Genomic DNA, 19,251 nt, shown 5'->3' on the forward strand with positions numbered 1-19,251 from the left:
TTGACGAAGGCTTGCTTTCAAGACCTGTTGTTTTGGTCAAAATAACACTAATATTAAGTCCCATTAACTGGAAAGGTATATAGTCTGTTCAAGGCACATTCTGAGGAGGCCCACATTCTCCAATTTAGTGACTAGAACTGACATGAAGATTAAAAAGCCCGATCAGGAAAGAGGCCTAAGGAATTTGATGGTGGTTTAACACTGCATTGGTTGGCAGACACACTGGCCTGCCTTCATGTTCTTTCTGCTTCCTGAGTATGAGAGCATAGATGGGAAAAGGAGAGTTCCTACAAAAGGTGAGTGGAATTGAGGTGTAATTAAAGCCAGAGTGTCCTCCACCTACTTATTTTAATAGAATTACTTACAGACTCTTATACCCACTAACTGCAGAGAAAGAAAGTAAAGAGAATTGCAGCTGACCTGATAAAAAAGCATTTTTGTAACAATTAGAGGTGATGGTTGTTTTTGCTATATAATTTTTGTTTTAAAAGAAAATAACAGTTTCAGCTCCCGAGGCAAAGTTACAATCAGAAAACCCAAGGTAAATATAACCAAATACACCATTTCTATAAAAGCAGAGATTGTACCTCTAGCTTTTAGGCATTATATTATGAACTTAAATTCCTCCTCTGGTTAAAAGCCAGGCCTTAAAAGGGAAGCACAAGTAGGAACTAGCAGGGATACGGTACAAAGGAGCTGGCATTAATGTAAAAATGCCAAAGCCTCGACTGACTTACACAGGTAAGTAACATGGAAAGATCGGCTTTTATTTTTCCTTTTCTTCTGCCAGGATAGAAAATATTTTGCTGAAAACAACACAGGCATGTTTAAGGTTAAACGTGTCTCACCTGGGATCCCTCCAAGTTGAATGTCTGAGCATTGTGACAGAGGAGCATGACGTCTTTCTCCAGGTCACCCAGGCTCCGGTACTTATGATTACGAATTCTTTCCTGATGGAAATTTTGGATAAAACAGAGTCGGGGGTGGAGGGGGGGCGGGGGGGGGGGCGGTGGTGGCGCAGGGGTGGGGGAGGGTGGAGGTAAAAATACAACAATCAATACTTAGTTAGCAAAGCCTGATCTCCCCTTTGTCTTCCCAGTAGACAGTCTTGCCAGAGAGGTGGGGCTACACAACCCCAGGGGGCGCCATCCACAGAGACCACCCTGCTTCCAAGGGGCAGTGAGGAGCATGTGACGGGAGCCTGTAAGAGCTCTGGGGTCATGGGAGCAATCTGAGACTTCTTAAATAAAATGCAGTGTAATCACTATGAACCCTCAATACGATGATTAAATAACGTACATCTAAAGGCACAGGAACATCCTGACCTTTTTAGTGCCGAGCCCTGGTGGGTGTCAGTGGCAGTAAGATAGGTCACCACTGTCAGGTCCTAATAATTATGATTTTTTCAACCTATTTACATCTCTATTTTATTTAAGGAATAAAAGTTTGTAAACAAAAGATGTACCTTTATTTTTTTGAAATCCACCGGTTTCCTAATTAATTCATAATATTCTGGTAATTCTTTTCTTGAAGGTAACTGAATGAAGACTTCACTGAGCTGTCGCCCTGAACTGTAGGGTGGGGGAAACACACAGAACCATAACAGATCACGCACTGCTGAGACAAACTTGTGTTCTCTTTCAGAAAATGTCAAGAAAGCAAAGGGCATCCCATGCATAGAAACATGGGGCTCTTTAGAGCAAAGAAAATCCTACAACTAACGCTATGAGAGATTAGTCCCTGGTGCTAACTTCAAAATCACACAAAAATACCAGTAGGTCTCCACTTCTGTCATATACATATGGGAAGTCCACAGAGTGAATCTCTTCAGTTTGATACAAATATTTAAAATATCCCATTCCACCAAAAATTCCATTTCTAAATGAGTAATAATTGAATTGGTTATAAAAAAAATAAATACACGGACTTTCTTTCCATACCCCTTTGTTTTCACATTCACTGTATATTCAGAAAATAGTATGTGAGAACATACTCTGGAAATTCACATGAAAAGCTTTTGTATGAACTAGGGCTGTCTTATCTTTGCAGTCTTATTCCTTTGAGAGCATTTTTACACACTGTGAACCACACGTACCTTTATTATTATTTGCCGGAGGAACCCCTTCATCTTGCCTAACTCCATTTTGTGTGTATGAAGTAATTTGTGCAGAAAAGAACAAACATATTTAGCAAGTGTGGCTGCCTCATGCGCCTGGGATCAGTGCTGTACCCTCCCCCCGACCCCCTCAATTCATGGTAGCTTTATTTGAAAGCACATTTAATAGCAACAAATCTGCACATTTTGTAATTTTGAGAAACAGACCATAATACAATATAAGCATTTAACATTACTTAATGTTAGAAGCAGACACAATCAAAGGAACAAGATATAATTGAGGCTCAGGATCCTATTTTCTGACTGAGCCTATCTAGATCAATAACAGCTTGGGAGATATGGTATAGTCATTTTTCACAAAAATCTCACTTCCCTTACAATGCCATCTCCACTTCTTTTGTGAAGCCAGAAATACATGTAAAAAATAAAAATAAATCACTGCCATGTAAATTTTGGAAGGTAATCCTAGGAGTGAGTGATAATGCTAGAAGCAGCAGCAGAGAATGAGTGACAATATGCTGTTTTAATCTATAGTCCCAGTCGTATAATTAAAAAATAATCATAATGACAGTTATCATAAAAAAGGCATGCGCAGTAACTCAAATGGTTGCCTAGCAACCAGTGGGGAAAATGCTGAAGTGCAAAGGGGCCTGCATAAATTAACCGAAAATCCTGTCAAAGGAATGGGTGAGTTTTTCTGTGATACTGGGTCAGTATTTAGTTTTATTTTTTAATGCATATACAGGCCTCATGAATACTAAAACCAGGGGCTAACCCACGAGGTATAAGAAGACTGGACTTTGATAGGAAGCTGGATTTTAAAGATTACTGTGGCAAGAACCAAGGTGTTCTCTTGCCCTCAGCCACCCCTACCTCCCATTTGAGGTTGAGAAATGTGACGGTACCACCATGTATTATACCATATAGAATATGAAAAAAGCCATTTCATTTGCTGTCACCTTTGACACAGGGCCACAATCTCTGGTCTGTTTTTCTTTCTCCCGTTCTGAGACTTAAATACACAAACATTTCACCAGTCTGTTAATGAATATCTGAAAGGCAATACAGGAACTTATAGATATTCATTTTTCTGTTTACAATTGGCATTCTTTATACCCTAGCAACAGTCAGACCTCTCTGTAATTTTGGATTTAACACCTGACCCTCAGTGACATCTTCAGTGTCATTTTCTACATTGCCAACAGATGGTGTCATTTTTCTATTGACGGATTACAAGTATATCTTTGCTGTGTACACCTGTGATGGACATCCTCTCAATTTCATCTGTGCTACTAGAGAAGTAGGAAAGAAGCAGTTTGCACTGAGGGTGTGGTAAAGCTCTTTTCATCAGGGACAGAATGGCTCAAACAATCTCGATCTGATGTCCTGGTCCCAAGACATATTCTAGAACCTATGAAGGAGACAAGTCCAGAGTTATCTATGCTCAATAAAAGAGACAGCTGAATGTCCTGAAACTCAGGACCAATACCTGTAAAATGACATAAATTTACTTGGTTTCAAAAACAAAGGCTCATGTGGCTTAATATTCCTATCTCACTTTGTTTATCCTCCCCCCACCCCCAACACCTCCGAAGAACCAAGGACCAGAGCTGAAGGAAGACCTGGACACCATCTAAGGAAACCTTCTTGTGGTTTCACTAGAACCATCTCCATTCAAACCCCTCAGTCTGGCTTTCAGAGCCCTCCTCAGCTCCTTCTCTGCAAACCCCGTGTCTGTCCTGCTAATGTGACTCTTCTGGTCAGAACAGCCTCTCTATGCGTACTCCCAAGTACGTCAGCCGATCCCCTCTTTATCACAAATTCCAAGTCTCCCACCTCTCACTCCATGGCTAGAACATTCTCTATCCTTTCCTCCCTTCAAATATTCCATGATCCATCCAGGATCAAGAAACTGTTCTCCTCAATTAAACAACTCTTGGTACTTTGCTGCTCAGAACTTAATTCTATGTATGTTGGGTTTTCTCTCTCCTCCACAGAGCATGGGAACACTTTACGTGCAGTCAGAACCCTTCCCCCATCTCTTATCAGAGGGGATAATTCTCATTTCAACCCCAGGCAGGAAATGTCAGGTGGTCCTGAAGGACATTCAGCTTTTATATAACCTATAGAATGCACGAGGTAGCTGGACCACTTGCTAATGTTGTTATGATAACTTATTTTCCCCTAAATTAAAGGTTTTTTTAAAAAGGTAAAAAAAAAAAGAAGGCAGCCTGACAGAGTTTTAAATTCTTGGCATTTCTTTCTCAAACTTAAGCTGAACAAATGCTTTTTCAATATACCTTCTCAAATACTTTTTTTCTTCACTGCCAGGAAGTTTTTTTCCCCTAAAGTACAGAACAATGGACTAATTGTACAATGATTTGCAGAAGGTGTTCCATTTCTTATCCTACCCCCAAGGCATTTTCCATTATGTCATTTTATACATTTAAGGCTTGAGCAGAAATTATAATTTCCAAGTGTGCTGTTTGCCATGGCAAAAGTGATACCCGTCCCCCTCCTCCAAAATGGTCTGATTTCCCACATATTTCATACAACAGTCTATCACAGAATAAGAAATGTGATCCTATAAGATGTAGGGGGTGGAGAAGTAGAATAACCTAAAATACAAACATAAAGGAACCCACTGCATTTAACAGAGTTCGCAGGTGCTGGTGGGCAAACACATTTCCTCTCCAGAGGTCAAAGAGACACCTGGCTATGCTGTCATGGTACATGAGATAGAAAAGCCCTACATGCCACTATGCTAATGGCGGTTTGCAAGTCCTGCATGTAGAGTTTACATGCTTACACACACACACGCACACACGAGATTTGCTTTGCTGTGCTTCATCTGGGAGCCAGTTTTTCTCCCATTACCTCCACAAACAGAATGGCAAGAATTTCACATCTCTTCTACTGTGACTTTAAAATGATGATTACAGACATTATAAATGTCACATAAATATCAGGTCTACCTCTGATTACAGTTTAGGTAAAGCTGGAAGAGTGCATAAGGCTGTAATACTAGCTTAGAAACCTACTCCTTTAAAATGCTGGCTGCTGCTGCGGCTAAGTCGCTTCAGTATTGTCCGACTCTGTGCGACCCCAGAGACGGCAGCCCACCGGGCTCCCGTCCCTGGGATTCTCCAAGCAAGAACACTGGAGTGGGTTGCCATTTCCCTCTCCAATGCATGAAAGTGAAAAGTGAAAGTGAAGTCGCTCAGTCGTGTCCAACTCTTCTCGATTCCATGGACTGCAGCCTACCAGGCTCCTCCGTCCATGGGATTTTCCAGGCAAGAGTACTGGAGTGGGGTGCCATCGCCTTCTCCGAAAATGCTGGCTAGTATGTGTTTAATGATATTGGTTAAGGGTCCTTTTAAAAACATTTTTTTGGCTGGTTCATGATTTGTGTTTTTACCTGCCAAAGCTGATCTACTGACAAGAATTCCTAATGGATACTTCTGGAAAAGTAATCTCAACTAAAGCTGAAATAGGTTTTGTTTATATTTTTTTATATTTAATGAATGAATATAAAAATGTATGGTTTTCTTGCCTCCATAAGAAAATTTCATCGTGATTTAGAACACCCACTTGTAGTTGGAAAGGTTTCACAGAAAATTATTAGAGTCCTAAAGGAGTCAAACATAGGAAATCATTTGAGAAGAAAACCATAAAAACTGGGTCAGCATTGGAGGGCAGTAGGTGAAAGCATGTGTCTTTTTATAGGGTCAGATTCCTATAGGGTTTAGTAAATACCATTTAAAAATACACTTAGATCTGAGTAGCACTCTGCTTATCCGGGAAGCCCCCAGAAACCTGAGCCAGTCATACAGCAGGGGTCAGAGCACCTGCACTCTGCATTCTCTGCTGAGGCCTCTCATCTGAATCTTACTGAGTACTGACGGACAATACCAATAACTCCCAACAAGCCTGAGAATCTGACTTCCCGGCTTCTTGAGGCATATAGGAGGCAATACCAAAACAGAATGGGATGTGGGCTGACTAGCTTTTGGTAGTGGAATGGATAGCTGTGAAAATTACCCCAAGGGTTGTTTAAGGACTAGATATACAATGTGCCTATCAACCAAAATGAGGTTACCCCAGGTTTATGCAAGGTACATGCCCCAAAGTTAGGAGACTTAAAGGGCTCGCTCAGCTCAATAAGAAAAGCACCAAGGCTCTAACAAGTCTTCAATGCAATCATACTCTGATGTATGGTTTTGTGATTGGTAATCTACTCTAGGCAGAAATATGGATAAAGATATATACATATGTATATCATATGTACATGTAAAGATGTTCATCACAGGATTATTTAAAATAAGGCAGCCAATATGCTAAACAATTAGGGGAAAAAACAAGTGAGGGAATGCTAGAATCTAAAATTATGTAGTTTTAAATTATGTGCCTTAAAAGACAGGAAAAATGCTCAGTATGACATTCAATGGAAAAAAACCAACAGGATATCAAATTGTAAATGCAATACACATTCAACTAGGTTTTTTAAAAGGCGTGAACTAAGGACCATAAGGAGAAATGTCAGAGCATAAATAAACATTAATAATAATGTGCTCTTGTTCAACAAAATGAAGATTTACAATCTAATATGATTTGGAACCATACTGTCATCCATAAATAAAGTAGACCTCAAACACTTTCCTGGGTTGCCTTCTTTGAAAGCATGCTATAAGTCAAAAATCTAATTTGATTTTTCCCAGAGAAACGTCGTCTGAGGGGCATATGACCAAGTATTGTTTATGTCACCGTAAACAGCACAGTTCGTCACCTGGCACCTTTTAACTCTTCCATATAAAGCCAAATAAATAGAATAATAGAACAATAATTCCATAAATTTTTTTATTTTAAAAAAGTAGATTTTAACAGAATCTACTATATAAAGTTCCTATCTATTCCTTCAGAATTTTCTCATTGAACTTACAACGAAGTAAGTTCTCCCTGAACTTACAGCAAAGCAAAGGTGATGACCAGGACATGAGGTTTGGAGTATTATTTATTTATTGTGTATTTGGACAAGCATTTTGAGGAGATGACTGAGAAGATTTATCATCCGTCACTTGGCTTTTTAGAAATACTGACTCTGGCCATCTAGTTTCCTCTTCTCTTTCTTTCCCACAACGCTTCATCACAGCAGGTGGAGGCACGGAATTCTAACTGTCCACCTGTCTCAAGGAGATGCTGCTTCCTTGGTCAGCTTTTGTCACCTCATCTTGGAGACTCAGAAGTGACTCGAAGGAAGCCTTACTTTCCAAAGGTAAGAACCCACCTTCCCTTCCACTGAATATTTTGTCCTTTGATCTCTCCCCAGGTCTCTAACTTCATAATGTTAAAAAAAAAAAAATGCTTCAAAGCATTTGGCTGAATTGTGATCAAGCTCAAAAATCACAAAGCTTTTGCAGGCAAACAAAATCCAGTGGCTCTCTCCCTGAGCTGCAGATCCCAAATGCCACTCTGTTAAAGGGGTGTGCCCATGTGTTGCAGCGAGCACCCCAAGCGTGCTTTTTCCTCTAATGGCCGTTTTAGGAAATTCTTAAGGAAGACACGTGAGGTGTGATTCTAAAGAAACGAGGCAGATATTTTTCCTATGGGTGTATAAGAACATTTATGCCTAATAACTGTCCTCTTTCAGGACGATCCATTTTAAAATCAAAAGACAGAGAGTGGTTTTGAAGACAGCTTATCAGCCCTGTAAGAAAGTCAGTTTCCTTGTTTCTAGCTGGGGCTTTTTCCCCTGCCTCAGAGAGAGGTTGCTTGTGCTGGTTGTCCTGAAGCTTTGAGAGGCAGAGACCCTGGGCTCCTGGGCGAGGCTGAAGCTCGGAGCCCCGGGGAGGCCTTCTGTGCCTCAGAAAGCGGATGGGCCAAGTTTATTTGTGGGCTGCCCACCTGCTGTACATGGTTAAAATTGGCTGAGCATCATTAATAAGTGTCAAGTCACCAGGAGGCAAAGAGCTGCATATCCCAGTACACATCTGAGAGTATCAGTACTGTTTAAGGAGGGCAAAATTAAGTCCTGGTATCCACATTTCCCTGAGCTGACTCTCTCAGGACTAAATGCAACTTCTGAGCCCTCATTTCCCAATAAGTGTACCCTATGGAAGATGAGCTTAATGGATCATTAACAGTGTTCCCTGGACAGGGGGCGGGAAATGCTGAGTTAAAGGAAGTTCAACTGGCTACTTTGTAGCAAAACACCTCAGGGGCTTTAACCACACTGGGAATTCTCCAAGAAGCCTCAGGACTAGAACCTCTAGTGAGGACCATACTCTTGAGAAAAAACACTGCCGGGAACATCACCTGAGGCTCTGATTTCCTCACTCGCGCTGCTAGTACACGAGTGCACAGTCGCTCAGTTGTGTGTGTCCAATTCTTTGTGACCCCATGGACCCATGGACTGTAGCCTGCCAGGCTCCTCTGTCTATGGGATTCTCCAGGCAAGAATAGTGGCGTGGGTTGCCATGCCCTCTTCCAGAGGAAAATACAAGACAGACTGCCAGCCCTGTCTGTGAGCCCACAGTACCCAAACTGAGTAAGGGAAGAAAGCTTCTTCACCCAGAACTAAAATTCTCTGAGCATCTCCACTTGGTTATGCTTGTATTTCATGGCAATTTCTCTGTAATCTAATTAAATGAAAAGGGTCCTGCTTGAGCCTGAGGTCTGGTCACAGCTTCCCTCCCTCATTTAAAGAAATACTGAATGTCTGGTGCCAATGTTGCTAAAAATAAATATTGTCTAAAAGAGCTTCTTGGCTGGTCCTTAAGGGCTAGTCAATACTAACAACATAATCACAACATTAAGGGCTGTTAATAGCCATGGAGAGAGTTTAGATTTCCTAGGATGGCGTATGTGGGGCTGGGTACCACAGGCCACCTTCTTTTTCAGCCCTATTTCTGTAAATATACATTTCATCAGATCCACTTACCACTCAGGACAGAGAACCAGGAGTTTATAAAGTTCTCCTCCACCTCACATCTGGGCTGCCCCAAAGTCCTGTGATCACACCTCTGAGTACTCGTTCTCTTGCTCCCACACCCGCCACCCTGTCCAGTGCTATGTCCCTCTTCCCTTGCACCCACTCACACTGAGAGGTGTATGGTCTCTAGAAGGGGTCCCGCTTTTCTCTACCTCCTCCCTGGCTGCCTACACATACATGGGCCTCTTCACCTCACTCCCCCCACCTTGGTTCCCCCACCGCACCCCTAGCTACTTTGGGGGGATTTACACTCCCCCCACAAGCCACCGACTGACTTGGCTTCCGCCGCGCCTACCCTCTCACCTGGCATATACACTTGATTCAGATGATAGATCGGTGTTATTCCCTTATATAAGTCTTTCCAACTATGCTTTAAGGCATTTCATTTTACTCATCCCTCCCCCGCCCCATTCTCAATACTTACACAGAGACTGACATGTAGAAAATGCTTAGTGCTTTTGAACACACGGAGGGATTTTTTTTAAAGAATTTTTTAAAATTAATCATAATGCAAGCTCTGAACAACATGTCTTAAACTCGGGCTTTTGGGGAGAAGCAGCATACGTGACAGTAAGGGGCCAGACAGACTTGGAAGAGTCCCGAGGAAGCAAACGTCACCCCCTTCTATGCCTCTGGAAGCTGCAGTTTAAATGTATTTTCAAAAGATTTATCTGGGTCCTAACTATATACAGTCATGTCGTCTCCTCAGAAAGCCTAGGCATGACCCTGCGGGCCCTTAATACCCTTTAAAGTTATTAATCCACTTTTCATGGTCACATGACTATACTGATGGAAGCCGGGCAGTGGGGTGAAGGAGCTTCTGCCTGTTCCTGTGCACTGCACCAGGCATGGAGCCTGCATTATGCCTTTTAGACCCTAAAGCTTCCTTTCTACATCCTGATGGTGGAAACATTTGCCGTGTTGGTTCATATCAAGCCCCCAGAAGTCAAGGGTTTCTTGTTTCACTTCTGAAATTTGAACCCAGAACGAGTTCTTTCTCACAGTGGCAAAACCAGAACACCATTCTTGACACCTCTTAGTACCCAATATGGTTTGTGTATCTGGCTTCCAGGATTGATCACTGTTAACTAAGAAACATAAAAAAAAAAAAGATAATCTCGTCCAACAGCTTCATCTCCACACAGATATAGGGGGTATGAATCACCCTGATATTTAACCTCCCTATACAAACGGAATGCCACAGCCGGTGACGGTATCTGTTCTGCAATGCCGCTTGGATTCTTTTTCCTTCTAGCCCCAAACTGGGGGAAAAAATGCCATAAGGGACATTTTTGAGGCAACTGACAAAGTGGAACATGATGGCAAAATACTGTATCGATGTATATATATTTTTTAAGTACAGGCTGACCAAAAGGGGGAAAGAAGTTATTTCACTATACTAATAGCAACTCCTCACCCTTTGTCATGGCTGCACACCCCTCTCTCCCAACCGACATCATGTCATTCTCACAAAGTCTCCAAGAGAAAAGCATTTCCTCCACCCGACAGAAGCAGAGCACACGAAGGTTAAACAGGCTGCCTGAGGCTGCTTAGACCATAGGCGACGGGTAAGCCTGGAAGTCGCGCCCTGAACCCAAGCTAGTGACAGACTGTCCGCACAGGTGACCGCACGGGGTCGGACAGCGCGGGGAGCACGCGCGCACAGCACCCGGCGCTTTCCATTAAGCTTCGAACCGAGACAGCGCAGAGCTAAGAGGCCCGCGGGATGGAAGGCGGAAGCCGCGCTTAAAGAGGAGGGGAAGCGACAGAAACCCATGTCCGGTGGGAGGGTCCCGCTGGTGGCGCGGCTCCTGATGCCTTTGTAAGAAGCGCATTTACAGGATGGACACGCCCAAATGAAAACACAGCACGAACAGAAGCCGCAACATCTGTGCCTCCATCGCCCACTACAAGCAGGGATGATCAGGAGGCCACTGGAGGGATCTGCTTCGAAGGCCGGGTGGTGGGCCAAGGGATACCTGTATATAGAGACACAGGAATACAAGACAGATCCTGACCTGTTTCCTTCTATTTCCAACTGAGAATTACTGGGCACCTTCTCCACGTTACACCTGTGGTAGAGTAAAAAGAACACTTGAGTCAGAAGACCTGGGTCCTCATCCCAGCCCGGCTGCTTCCTCCTAGGCTGGTGACCTCTGGCGGTTCATGTCACACTTCACGCCTCAGTATAATCACCTACCTACCTTGCCCACCTCAGGGGTTCGCTGGCAAGATGACTGGGGACTTTTCCTGCCTCTTCCAAACAAGTCAATGCCTGCTACTCTGGTCCCATCTCCCTCTACACATTCCCATCAGTTGTGCTAGAAGCAGTGGGAGACAGGTAGCGTCTGCTTGGTGGGTGTGGGGGTGGTCTTAGGAAGGCAGCTTTAGCCTACCCGAGTCTAGCTCCTCATTTGTAAAATGGGGTGAGTACTTACCTCAGACAGCTGTTGTGCCCATGAGACAGGATGCTGTACTTTGCTACAGCGGTCAGCACCCAGAGGGGGCCCTGAACCCTAACTCGGTTTCTGAGCACCATCTCGGTAGTCGGATCACAGAGTTAATCTCCAGCTCATCTTCAACTGGAAATGACAACCACCACACAAGAGAGGGCGCTGGCCTCTAGGGAAAGCCTCTTCAGTTGAGGATTTTGAAACTGCCCTTCTGGTGTCCCTTTGTGTGGTGGCAGAGAAGTAGGCTTCCCTGGTAGCTCAGATGGTAAAGAATCTGCCTGCAATGCAGGAGACCCAGGTTCGATCCCTGGGTCAGGAAGATTCTCTGGAGAAAGGGAATGGCTACCCACTCCAGTATTCTTGCCTGGAGAATTCCCTGGACAGAGGAGCCTGGTGGGCTACAGTCCATGGGATTGCAGAGTCAGACATGACTGAGTGACTAACACTTTAACTTTTTTCAGAGAAGTAGCTGAGAGGTGTGACACAGCTGGGAAAACCGCCCCCATCCCCTCTAGGTCTTTCTCCAGGCATAGACGGTGCCTTTGGCATACAGAGCCCATGTACAGCCACGTACACGTCCGTCCTCAGGGACACTGCCCACTCTGCCCCAGGAGAGCGGGAGGCAAGGCAGAGATAAACCCGAGAGAGAGGAGCCAAAGTACAAGACCATGCTGGAAAAGCAGAGTCAGTCAGCTGGAATGTGTGACATACAAGGGAAAGCTGCATGGTGGAAAATGAAGTCAAGAAGGTCCTAGGGCCAGATCACGGAAGACTGTCTTTCCCACGGTAGGAAGTTTGGTGACCATCGGTGAGGCGATGAGGAGCTACTGCGAGTTCTTAATCTGACAAGAGGGATTCCATGTCTCTGAGAGAAGGCAGGCCATCCACACACGGCCAGTGATGAGGGTGAGGGCCTGATGCAGACAGAGGGTGAAGACACAGAAGCAGTGAAGGGCCTGGGAGAAATGCTGAGGAAACTCTGTATGTAAGGGGATGTTGGGAATAAGGCACAGCATTGGGAGTGCTCTTTTCATGACACATTTGGGATCTTGGGTTGGTGATGGTCTTAACCAAGGGGATACAGAAGCTGAAACAGACTGTGTGGTGTCAGAATATGTAAGAGTGAAGAACATCCTGGGAATGACATATAGCACGGTAGACACATCACAAGACATGCTGCAGATACCCTGGAGAAGGGTGGGCATGGTTCCTGGACCTGGGACTGACCGAGATGACAGCTCATTGGGGAAGGGAAGCTCTGAACAGAGGAGATTCCAACAGAATAATTTCAAATGATTCTGTTAGAGTGTGGAAGGACAGACCTATGTGGGTCAGCAACCTGACTGGAAAAAAGTACAAGCAAAACAAAAAAGCTTATTAAATAATGGTATGAATTTGGCTTTAAAAATGTACACTGTGCTCAGTCTGTGTCCAACTCTTTGCAACCCCATGGACTGTAGCCCGCCAGGCTCCTTTGTCCATGGCATTTCCCAGGCAAGAATACTGGAGTAGATTGCCATTTCCTCCTCCAGGGGAAAAATGTATGTTCCTACAAATGTATCTTACTGGTGTGAATAGTCCATCTTGGATGGAAGCCTCAGGATGATACCTGAGGGAAAGCCTTTGACATCGTAAATACCTAAATGTACTCCAGGTAGAGCACTCTGAAAAGAAAATATTTAAAGAAAAGGCAACTTTTTAAAGGAAGAGTCTATCCCTTCTGGAGTGTGGTTTGACTATATGTGGCCCTTTAAAACAGTAGCCCAGCCTCACTCAAAATTAGGGAAATGCTACAAGAGACTCTCCATTTGCAAAAAGGAGTCTGTGTACAGGAATTAAACAAGTACTCTTGGTCCTTGGGTTTGCGGTTTCCCAAGTCCTTGCAAAGGTACTATAATGTACCAGGGTAAAAATGCTGACTCTCTTGTCCCAGGTAAATGTAGCGATAATGATGTGTATTTTTTCCCCTAAAAGGAATCATGTGTGTGCATGTTCACTCAGTGATGTCCAACTCTTTGCTACCCATGGATTGTAGCCCTCCAGACTCCTTCCTCCATGGAATTTTCCAGGCAAGGATATTGGAGTGGGTTGCCATTTCCTCCTCCAGGGGATCTTCCCGACCTAGCAAATGAACCCATGTCTCCCGCACTGCAGGCAGATTCTTTACCACTGAACCACCTGGGAAGCCCCCAAAGGGACCATAAACACCAGATAATGTTATCATAGTCTTATGTAAAGGGCTCACATGACCCCTACTTCCCAGAAATCCCCTGGCCGCTTGCCTGTTCAGAACCGTCTCCCCCACCACAGGGCAAGCTAGTGGAAGCAAGTCCTGTGAGTTTTTTAACCCTCTGGCACTCAAGGCTGGAAAGGAGGTGGGGGGGGGGGGATGCAATTAATATTTCCAGGATCAATAAATGATTTTCTACAATGTGGGGAGAGCTAAGATTCAGAACATGCTGAAGCTTTCCACCAATCCTAAAGATATCATCAGGGTTTATTAAAATGAGGGTCAAGAAGAAGACAGACTAGCCTTGGGGAAGAGAGAAGAGCCTGAAGGGCATCAAGGAGGAAAGAGCCCTTCGGCCACCCCCCGGATGCCCCGCTGGGTGCCAGGGTTAGGCAGGTGTCTCCCAGCTCCCCACTGCTCCCAAGTCCATTTGCAGGGCTGCACCTGAAGTCCAGACCCTCTGGAGACAGCAGGGCCCCTCCTCAAGGAACGCTCCTGCCAGTCTTCAAACAGCTGCTAGAGGGGGAGGAGGTGCCGATAACCTCCTCATGCCCTGTTTCCAGATTCTTCAGGAATGTGAACAATGCTCAGATTTGAAAAGCAAGGCATAAGAAATGTCGGACAAAAGCTACTCATAGGAGAGTCGATAGAGCCTATCAAGCCATTTCAAATGAGTTCAAGTGTCCAGTTACAAACTAATTACATCCTGAAAGAGTAAGTAGATTGCTTCTGCTAATGATGTTTAAGAAATCACAGAGAATAGAATCAGGAGACTAGAGATAAGCAAATGTCCCGCTTTCAAAAGGAGAAGGGAAACTCGAGAGGGCTGTGCTTGATGTGGACCTCGGGTCAAAATTTCGGAGAAATTATTCAGATGCCACAGGGCTATTTAGAGAAGATAAATAACATCATTAAGTACTGGTAGGGGGTCTCTGAGAGAAAGCCATGGCAAGCTAACCTCATTTCATTCTTTCAGCAGGGTTTCTAGGTTGATGGATTGGGGAGGCCAGAAACACAGTATATCTTGGGTTTAACTTTTTTTGATAACCTTGAGAAAGGAGAGATGAGTGTAGGTGACAATGACAGCATGGCCATGTAAAGTTCACAGATGGTCCATCAACTTTAAAGATTACTGATTAATAAATGCACGTCAACCTTAAGTGACTTTTCAGGGGCATGTTATAGAGGACGTGTCCTTTGCCCTCTAGAAGTTTCTCGGCAATAGCTTATAGCAAACCTCTGGATGACAGCAACAACTTGGGAAAACAAGCCAACGTGTCTTTTTTTAAAAGAGGGCATAAAACTCAGTGTTACATCAATGGACCAGAACGATGGGACAACAATCAGTAAGATGAAACTAGACAGGAATAAGAATAAGCAGATACAGGATAAAGACAAAAGTCAAAGGTTTAGCTGAAGGCTAACCTTGGCAGCATTCATGTGAGAAAAGAAATGTGTGTATGTGCTGCAGGGGAGTGAGTTTTTCAGCAAGCCATGTTTTCAATGGGAGTTAACTCTGAGTCAAGGTTGGTGGAGAAAGTTAACACATTCCTGAGTGATGGTAACAGAATTTTGGTGTCCAGAAAAAGAAGGCTACCGAGCATCCTGCAACTAGCCGCCAAGGGAGTCCTTCTGGAGTTCTGGGTGCCATGTTTTTAATGGGGCACTAAGGAAGCAAACTGTGTCTAAGGAGGGGGACGAGGGTGGCCCAAGTCCAGGCTTCACTCAGACGGCAAAGTGAGGCGTTTCAACTTGAAGGAGAATGGCTTGAGGCTGATATGTTTATGCATATTTTAAAGGCTATTTCTCAGAATGAGAAGACTGACTCTCTGAAGTTCCAAGCAGAACAAATAGCTAGAAGTCAGAGGGCTGAGTCTGTCTTAATATAGGAAATGCCTGTCGTGTTTAGGGCTGTCCTTTGGTGTCGTGAATGGCTTCCTGACACAGTGAGCTGAGGCTGGGCGTGTCCACACGAGGTTAGGTGATAGTCTGCTGGGGGTGACACAGGGAGACACAGCTGGGAAACTGGACCAGACAGAGCCGAAACCCCTTCAATACTAAGAATCCCCTCTGGGAAACTCCCTCCTTATCTCAGGAACTATAAGCCATGCCTCTAGACTGGGAATAGCTCCCCCAGACCCCATTCTTCACCATCTTATTCTCCATCTCTTCACAGGGGCGATTTTAGAGGGTACAGATGTAGACTGGGATAAGTCCCTTTTCCAAGAAGTAAAGACCCTTAGGTTACATATCATATTAACTGACAGTACAATTTTAAAAGCTTTCTATGTAAGCACGCTTAATAAATCAAAACAAAGCCTTCCAACACTACCTCACATCAAGTTTTCTACTGGAGATATAAGATGATGAGAATGGCAATAATAGACCAGTGCTACCTCTAGTAGAGACGGCTGTAGAGAGAGTTCATATTTGTGTCACATAGGATTATTGGCTTTTTTCTGGGGGGGCAGGGTGTCACATTTTTGAAAAGCACCTCTCTAAAAAAATTAGGTCTGGCACTGAAAACAAAAGCAATAAGTAGATACTTAAATTATCCTTGTTCTTTTTAAAAATATAAAGCTACATCTGTCCCGAAATCATGCAAGAACTTTGGGGGGAAAAAAAAGAAGACTGTCTCCTAAGAGCTAATTAATTCTTATATATTAGTTAAATATAGATGCCCGTTCTTATTTAATATTCTATTAATCTCCAGGACTGTCAGAGCCCTAACATTTGACTGAGGTGATGGGAAGGAGGTTGGTCCAGGTGGTATTTCTTTCACAGGTAGGTTGAATTACTATATTAGTCGCTGACTTTACTGGTGCAAAAATCTCAACACATGGAGAAGTACATTTCTCGGCAGCATTTTCTAAAACCAAAAATATGATGTATCTAATTAAAGGCGCTCCTAATTTGAGTGACTCCTACTTGAGCGCCAAATTTGGTAAGAGACATAAAAAACATAGAGTAAGCTTTTTTTCTAGAGGATGACTAACACGAAATGCATATGAAACATGCAGAATGTACTTCCCAGAACATACCTAAATGTGGGTGCTAATAGAATAAGTACTTTAAGGAAAAGTAAAATAAATAAAACCAATGAAAGAGGAAAAAAACAAATGATTCAATGCCTGCATGTTGAAATATTTAAATATCCTCGCTCTGTAGTACAGCCAAAGGCATGCTCCATCATCAGTCCCAGGGAAACTGCACGTTCCTGGTTTTAGAAATTACAGTATGAAAACCGTATGAGCAAGGACATTTTCTTTATGGTGCTCAGAGCTCCGCTCACCCACCTGATTTGCTATAAATAGTCTGAAAGGCTGATTATTAATAATTAAACTGTTCAAAGAGCTATATTAACTCATCAAATCCTCCTAACACCTCTAGAGGCAGGTACTGTAATCACTCCATTTTGTGGACGAGGAAACTGAGGGTCAGGGAGGTTAAGTCAGTTGCCCAGCTGCCCCACAGGCAGTAAATGGTAGAATTCGGATTGGAATGCAGGTAGTTAAGCCAAGACCAGAGCTTAAACTACTGTGCTATGCTTAGCTGAGGTTTAAGGGAGAGACCTTCATATGACTCTGTATTTGGGGGTGGTTTTTGGAAAAGTTGTCAGCCTATGGCCCTGTGCATCAGCAAATCACAAACCCAAAAGGTTACGGAGCTTGCAGGTGATCTAAAGGAGTGAAATGAGCCAGGAATGAAAAATACAATGATAAATGACAACCGACACTCCACACTGGAGGGATGATAGCGGCCGGTGGGGACGGTGGCCATCCAGAGAGGGACAGCCCACGGGGGAGAGGGGGCAACGGCCAATTCTCTGCTCCGACGGGTACCTTAGAGGAGCCTAGGGACAGTGCTGCTGCCAGACTTTTAGGTGTTTCAAAAAAGGTGGTGATGCTGGTGGGGTGGGGGAACCCTGACGCTTTATAGGAATTCTCGCTAGATTTATGTGCTTGCTTTAAAAAAGAAAGAAAAAAAAAGAAATATAAAACAAAACAATCTGTTGGCAGTATGTGGTTTACCGGGTGGTGACCTCTTTTATACCATTAAAGGAAGAGATAGACATCACCTGGAATAAAAGGACTTTCTAAACCTCCAAGGACTTCCTTGGCTCTTCTCAGTGTTCCGGCAGACCTAGGCTCACTCAGCAGGTCATGAACACAATGCCTGTTAAACATCAAGGCACACCTGGTCAAAGCCACAGACGTGTCTCTCTCCAGAGACAAAGGCAAAAAGTTAGAGGTATATGCAGAATGACACCCTCTACTTATTTCTCTCTATGCCAGGAGCTAATAAATAAGGTCTAAGTGTCCAAACTGACTTCCTGGAAACGATTTCTGCCTCCAGCCAACCTACCGGTATAGCCAAGAAGGGAGAGAGACTTGACAGAGAGCACGACTTATGCTTGGGTGACAAGTCTGCGTGTTCACCTGGGCAAAGAATGATCTCGTGGCCAAACTTCCTTTCCTAGATTACTGTCACTCCCCCATGTCAATGAACATCTTAACCAGACGTGATGTAATGGGGCCGCCCTTTGTAGCCACTTTAGAATTCTCAAAGGAAATGACTTAAAAAAAAAAGAAAAGAAAAGAAAACAGTGAGAACAGTAAGCAGGAGGGAACCCGAGACACCCGGGAGGGAAAGAGGCCCGAGAACTTCAGACTCTGTTCACACACAGTTGCGCCTATTCCCCTTTCACTGTTTTCTGAGAAGTCTTTATATTTTCTGTAAGGAGCTATTAATAAAACCCTATGGTTGAAAATTTCTTGCTTGTTCTACTTAATCTTTATGATGAGGTTTTCTTCCTCCTACAAAAACATGTGCTAAAGTTACAGTGAAGGACTAAAAGCACAACTTAAGTTATTTGTGGCAAACAATTCCAGGTATACAGAGCAGCAGAGTTAATATCAAAGGTTTCTGGTAACTAAAAATTGATTCATGCCACTAGGAAACCAAGACATAAAATGTGTTTTTTCTCATCAGTTTTTTCAACTGAAATGAGATGTGACCTTCCAATTAAAACTGCATCACATGATTACTGAATAGAAACCAAATCAACTAACCAAAATGTAGCCTAATTTATCAACTACATACAGCTGCTTGACATCTCAAAACATCTTTACTTTGGTTTTCAAATAATTGTTTACTGTTTAAAAATGGCCTGGAGATAGTGTCTGGTACAGATTTCTCAAAGTTCACATTCAAAAGCTCCATGAAAAAGAGATAAAGTTGCTGGAAAACCATCCTCTTTAGGTAGGGTTATTAGGAAGAAGGAGATGGCTTGAACAAGTGCTCAGAAATTTATATGGAAGGATTGAAAAGAGTGAAATTATACCTTTGGCTTGAGTTGTTAGAGGGGGAAAAAAAGTCTTAGCATAGTTAAGGTGAATATTCACGTTAAGACTTTGTTTTAAACCAAACCGATGCTTCCATCAAAATACCTTGGAAGGAAAGA

General features: G+C 43.5%; 1 protein-coding gene across 6 annotated transcripts in view; it reads right to left on the bottom strand.

Moving 5' to 3' along the window:
• The window catches only part of SMARCA2 (SWI/SNF related, matrix associated, actin dependent regulator of chromatin, subfamily a, member 2), a 179,726-nt gene that overhangs the window by 9,821 nt on the left and 150,654 nt on the right, over positions 1 to 19,251 (bottom strand). For 3 of the 6 annotated variants that reach the window (XM_027549377.1, XM_027549379.1, XM_027549378.1), the window contains exons 29-31: positions 11,123 to 11,176; positions 1,466 to 1,571; positions 849 to 950 (exon numbers count right to left, since the gene is read on the bottom strand). In XM_027549377.1, coding sequence (XP_027405178.1) covers positions 849 to 950; positions 1,466 to 1,571; positions 11,123 to 11,176 — 262 coding nt within the window. The remainder of the gene's footprint in view (positions 1 to 848; positions 951 to 1,465; positions 1,572 to 11,122; positions 11,177 to 19,251) is intronic. The other 3 variants (XM_027549383.1, XM_027549380.1, XM_027549381.1) reach the window with 1 other exon arrangement.

The sequence above is a fragment of the Bos indicus x Bos taurus genome, chromosome 8 (genome assembly GCF_003369695.1).
Source record: "Bos indicus x Bos taurus breed Angus x Brahman F1 hybrid chromosome 8, Bos_hybrid_MaternalHap_v2.0, whole genome shotgun sequence".
In the NCBI taxonomy this organism is placed as follows: domain Eukaryota; kingdom Metazoa; phylum Chordata; class Mammalia; order Artiodactyla; family Bovidae; genus Bos; species Bos indicus x Bos taurus.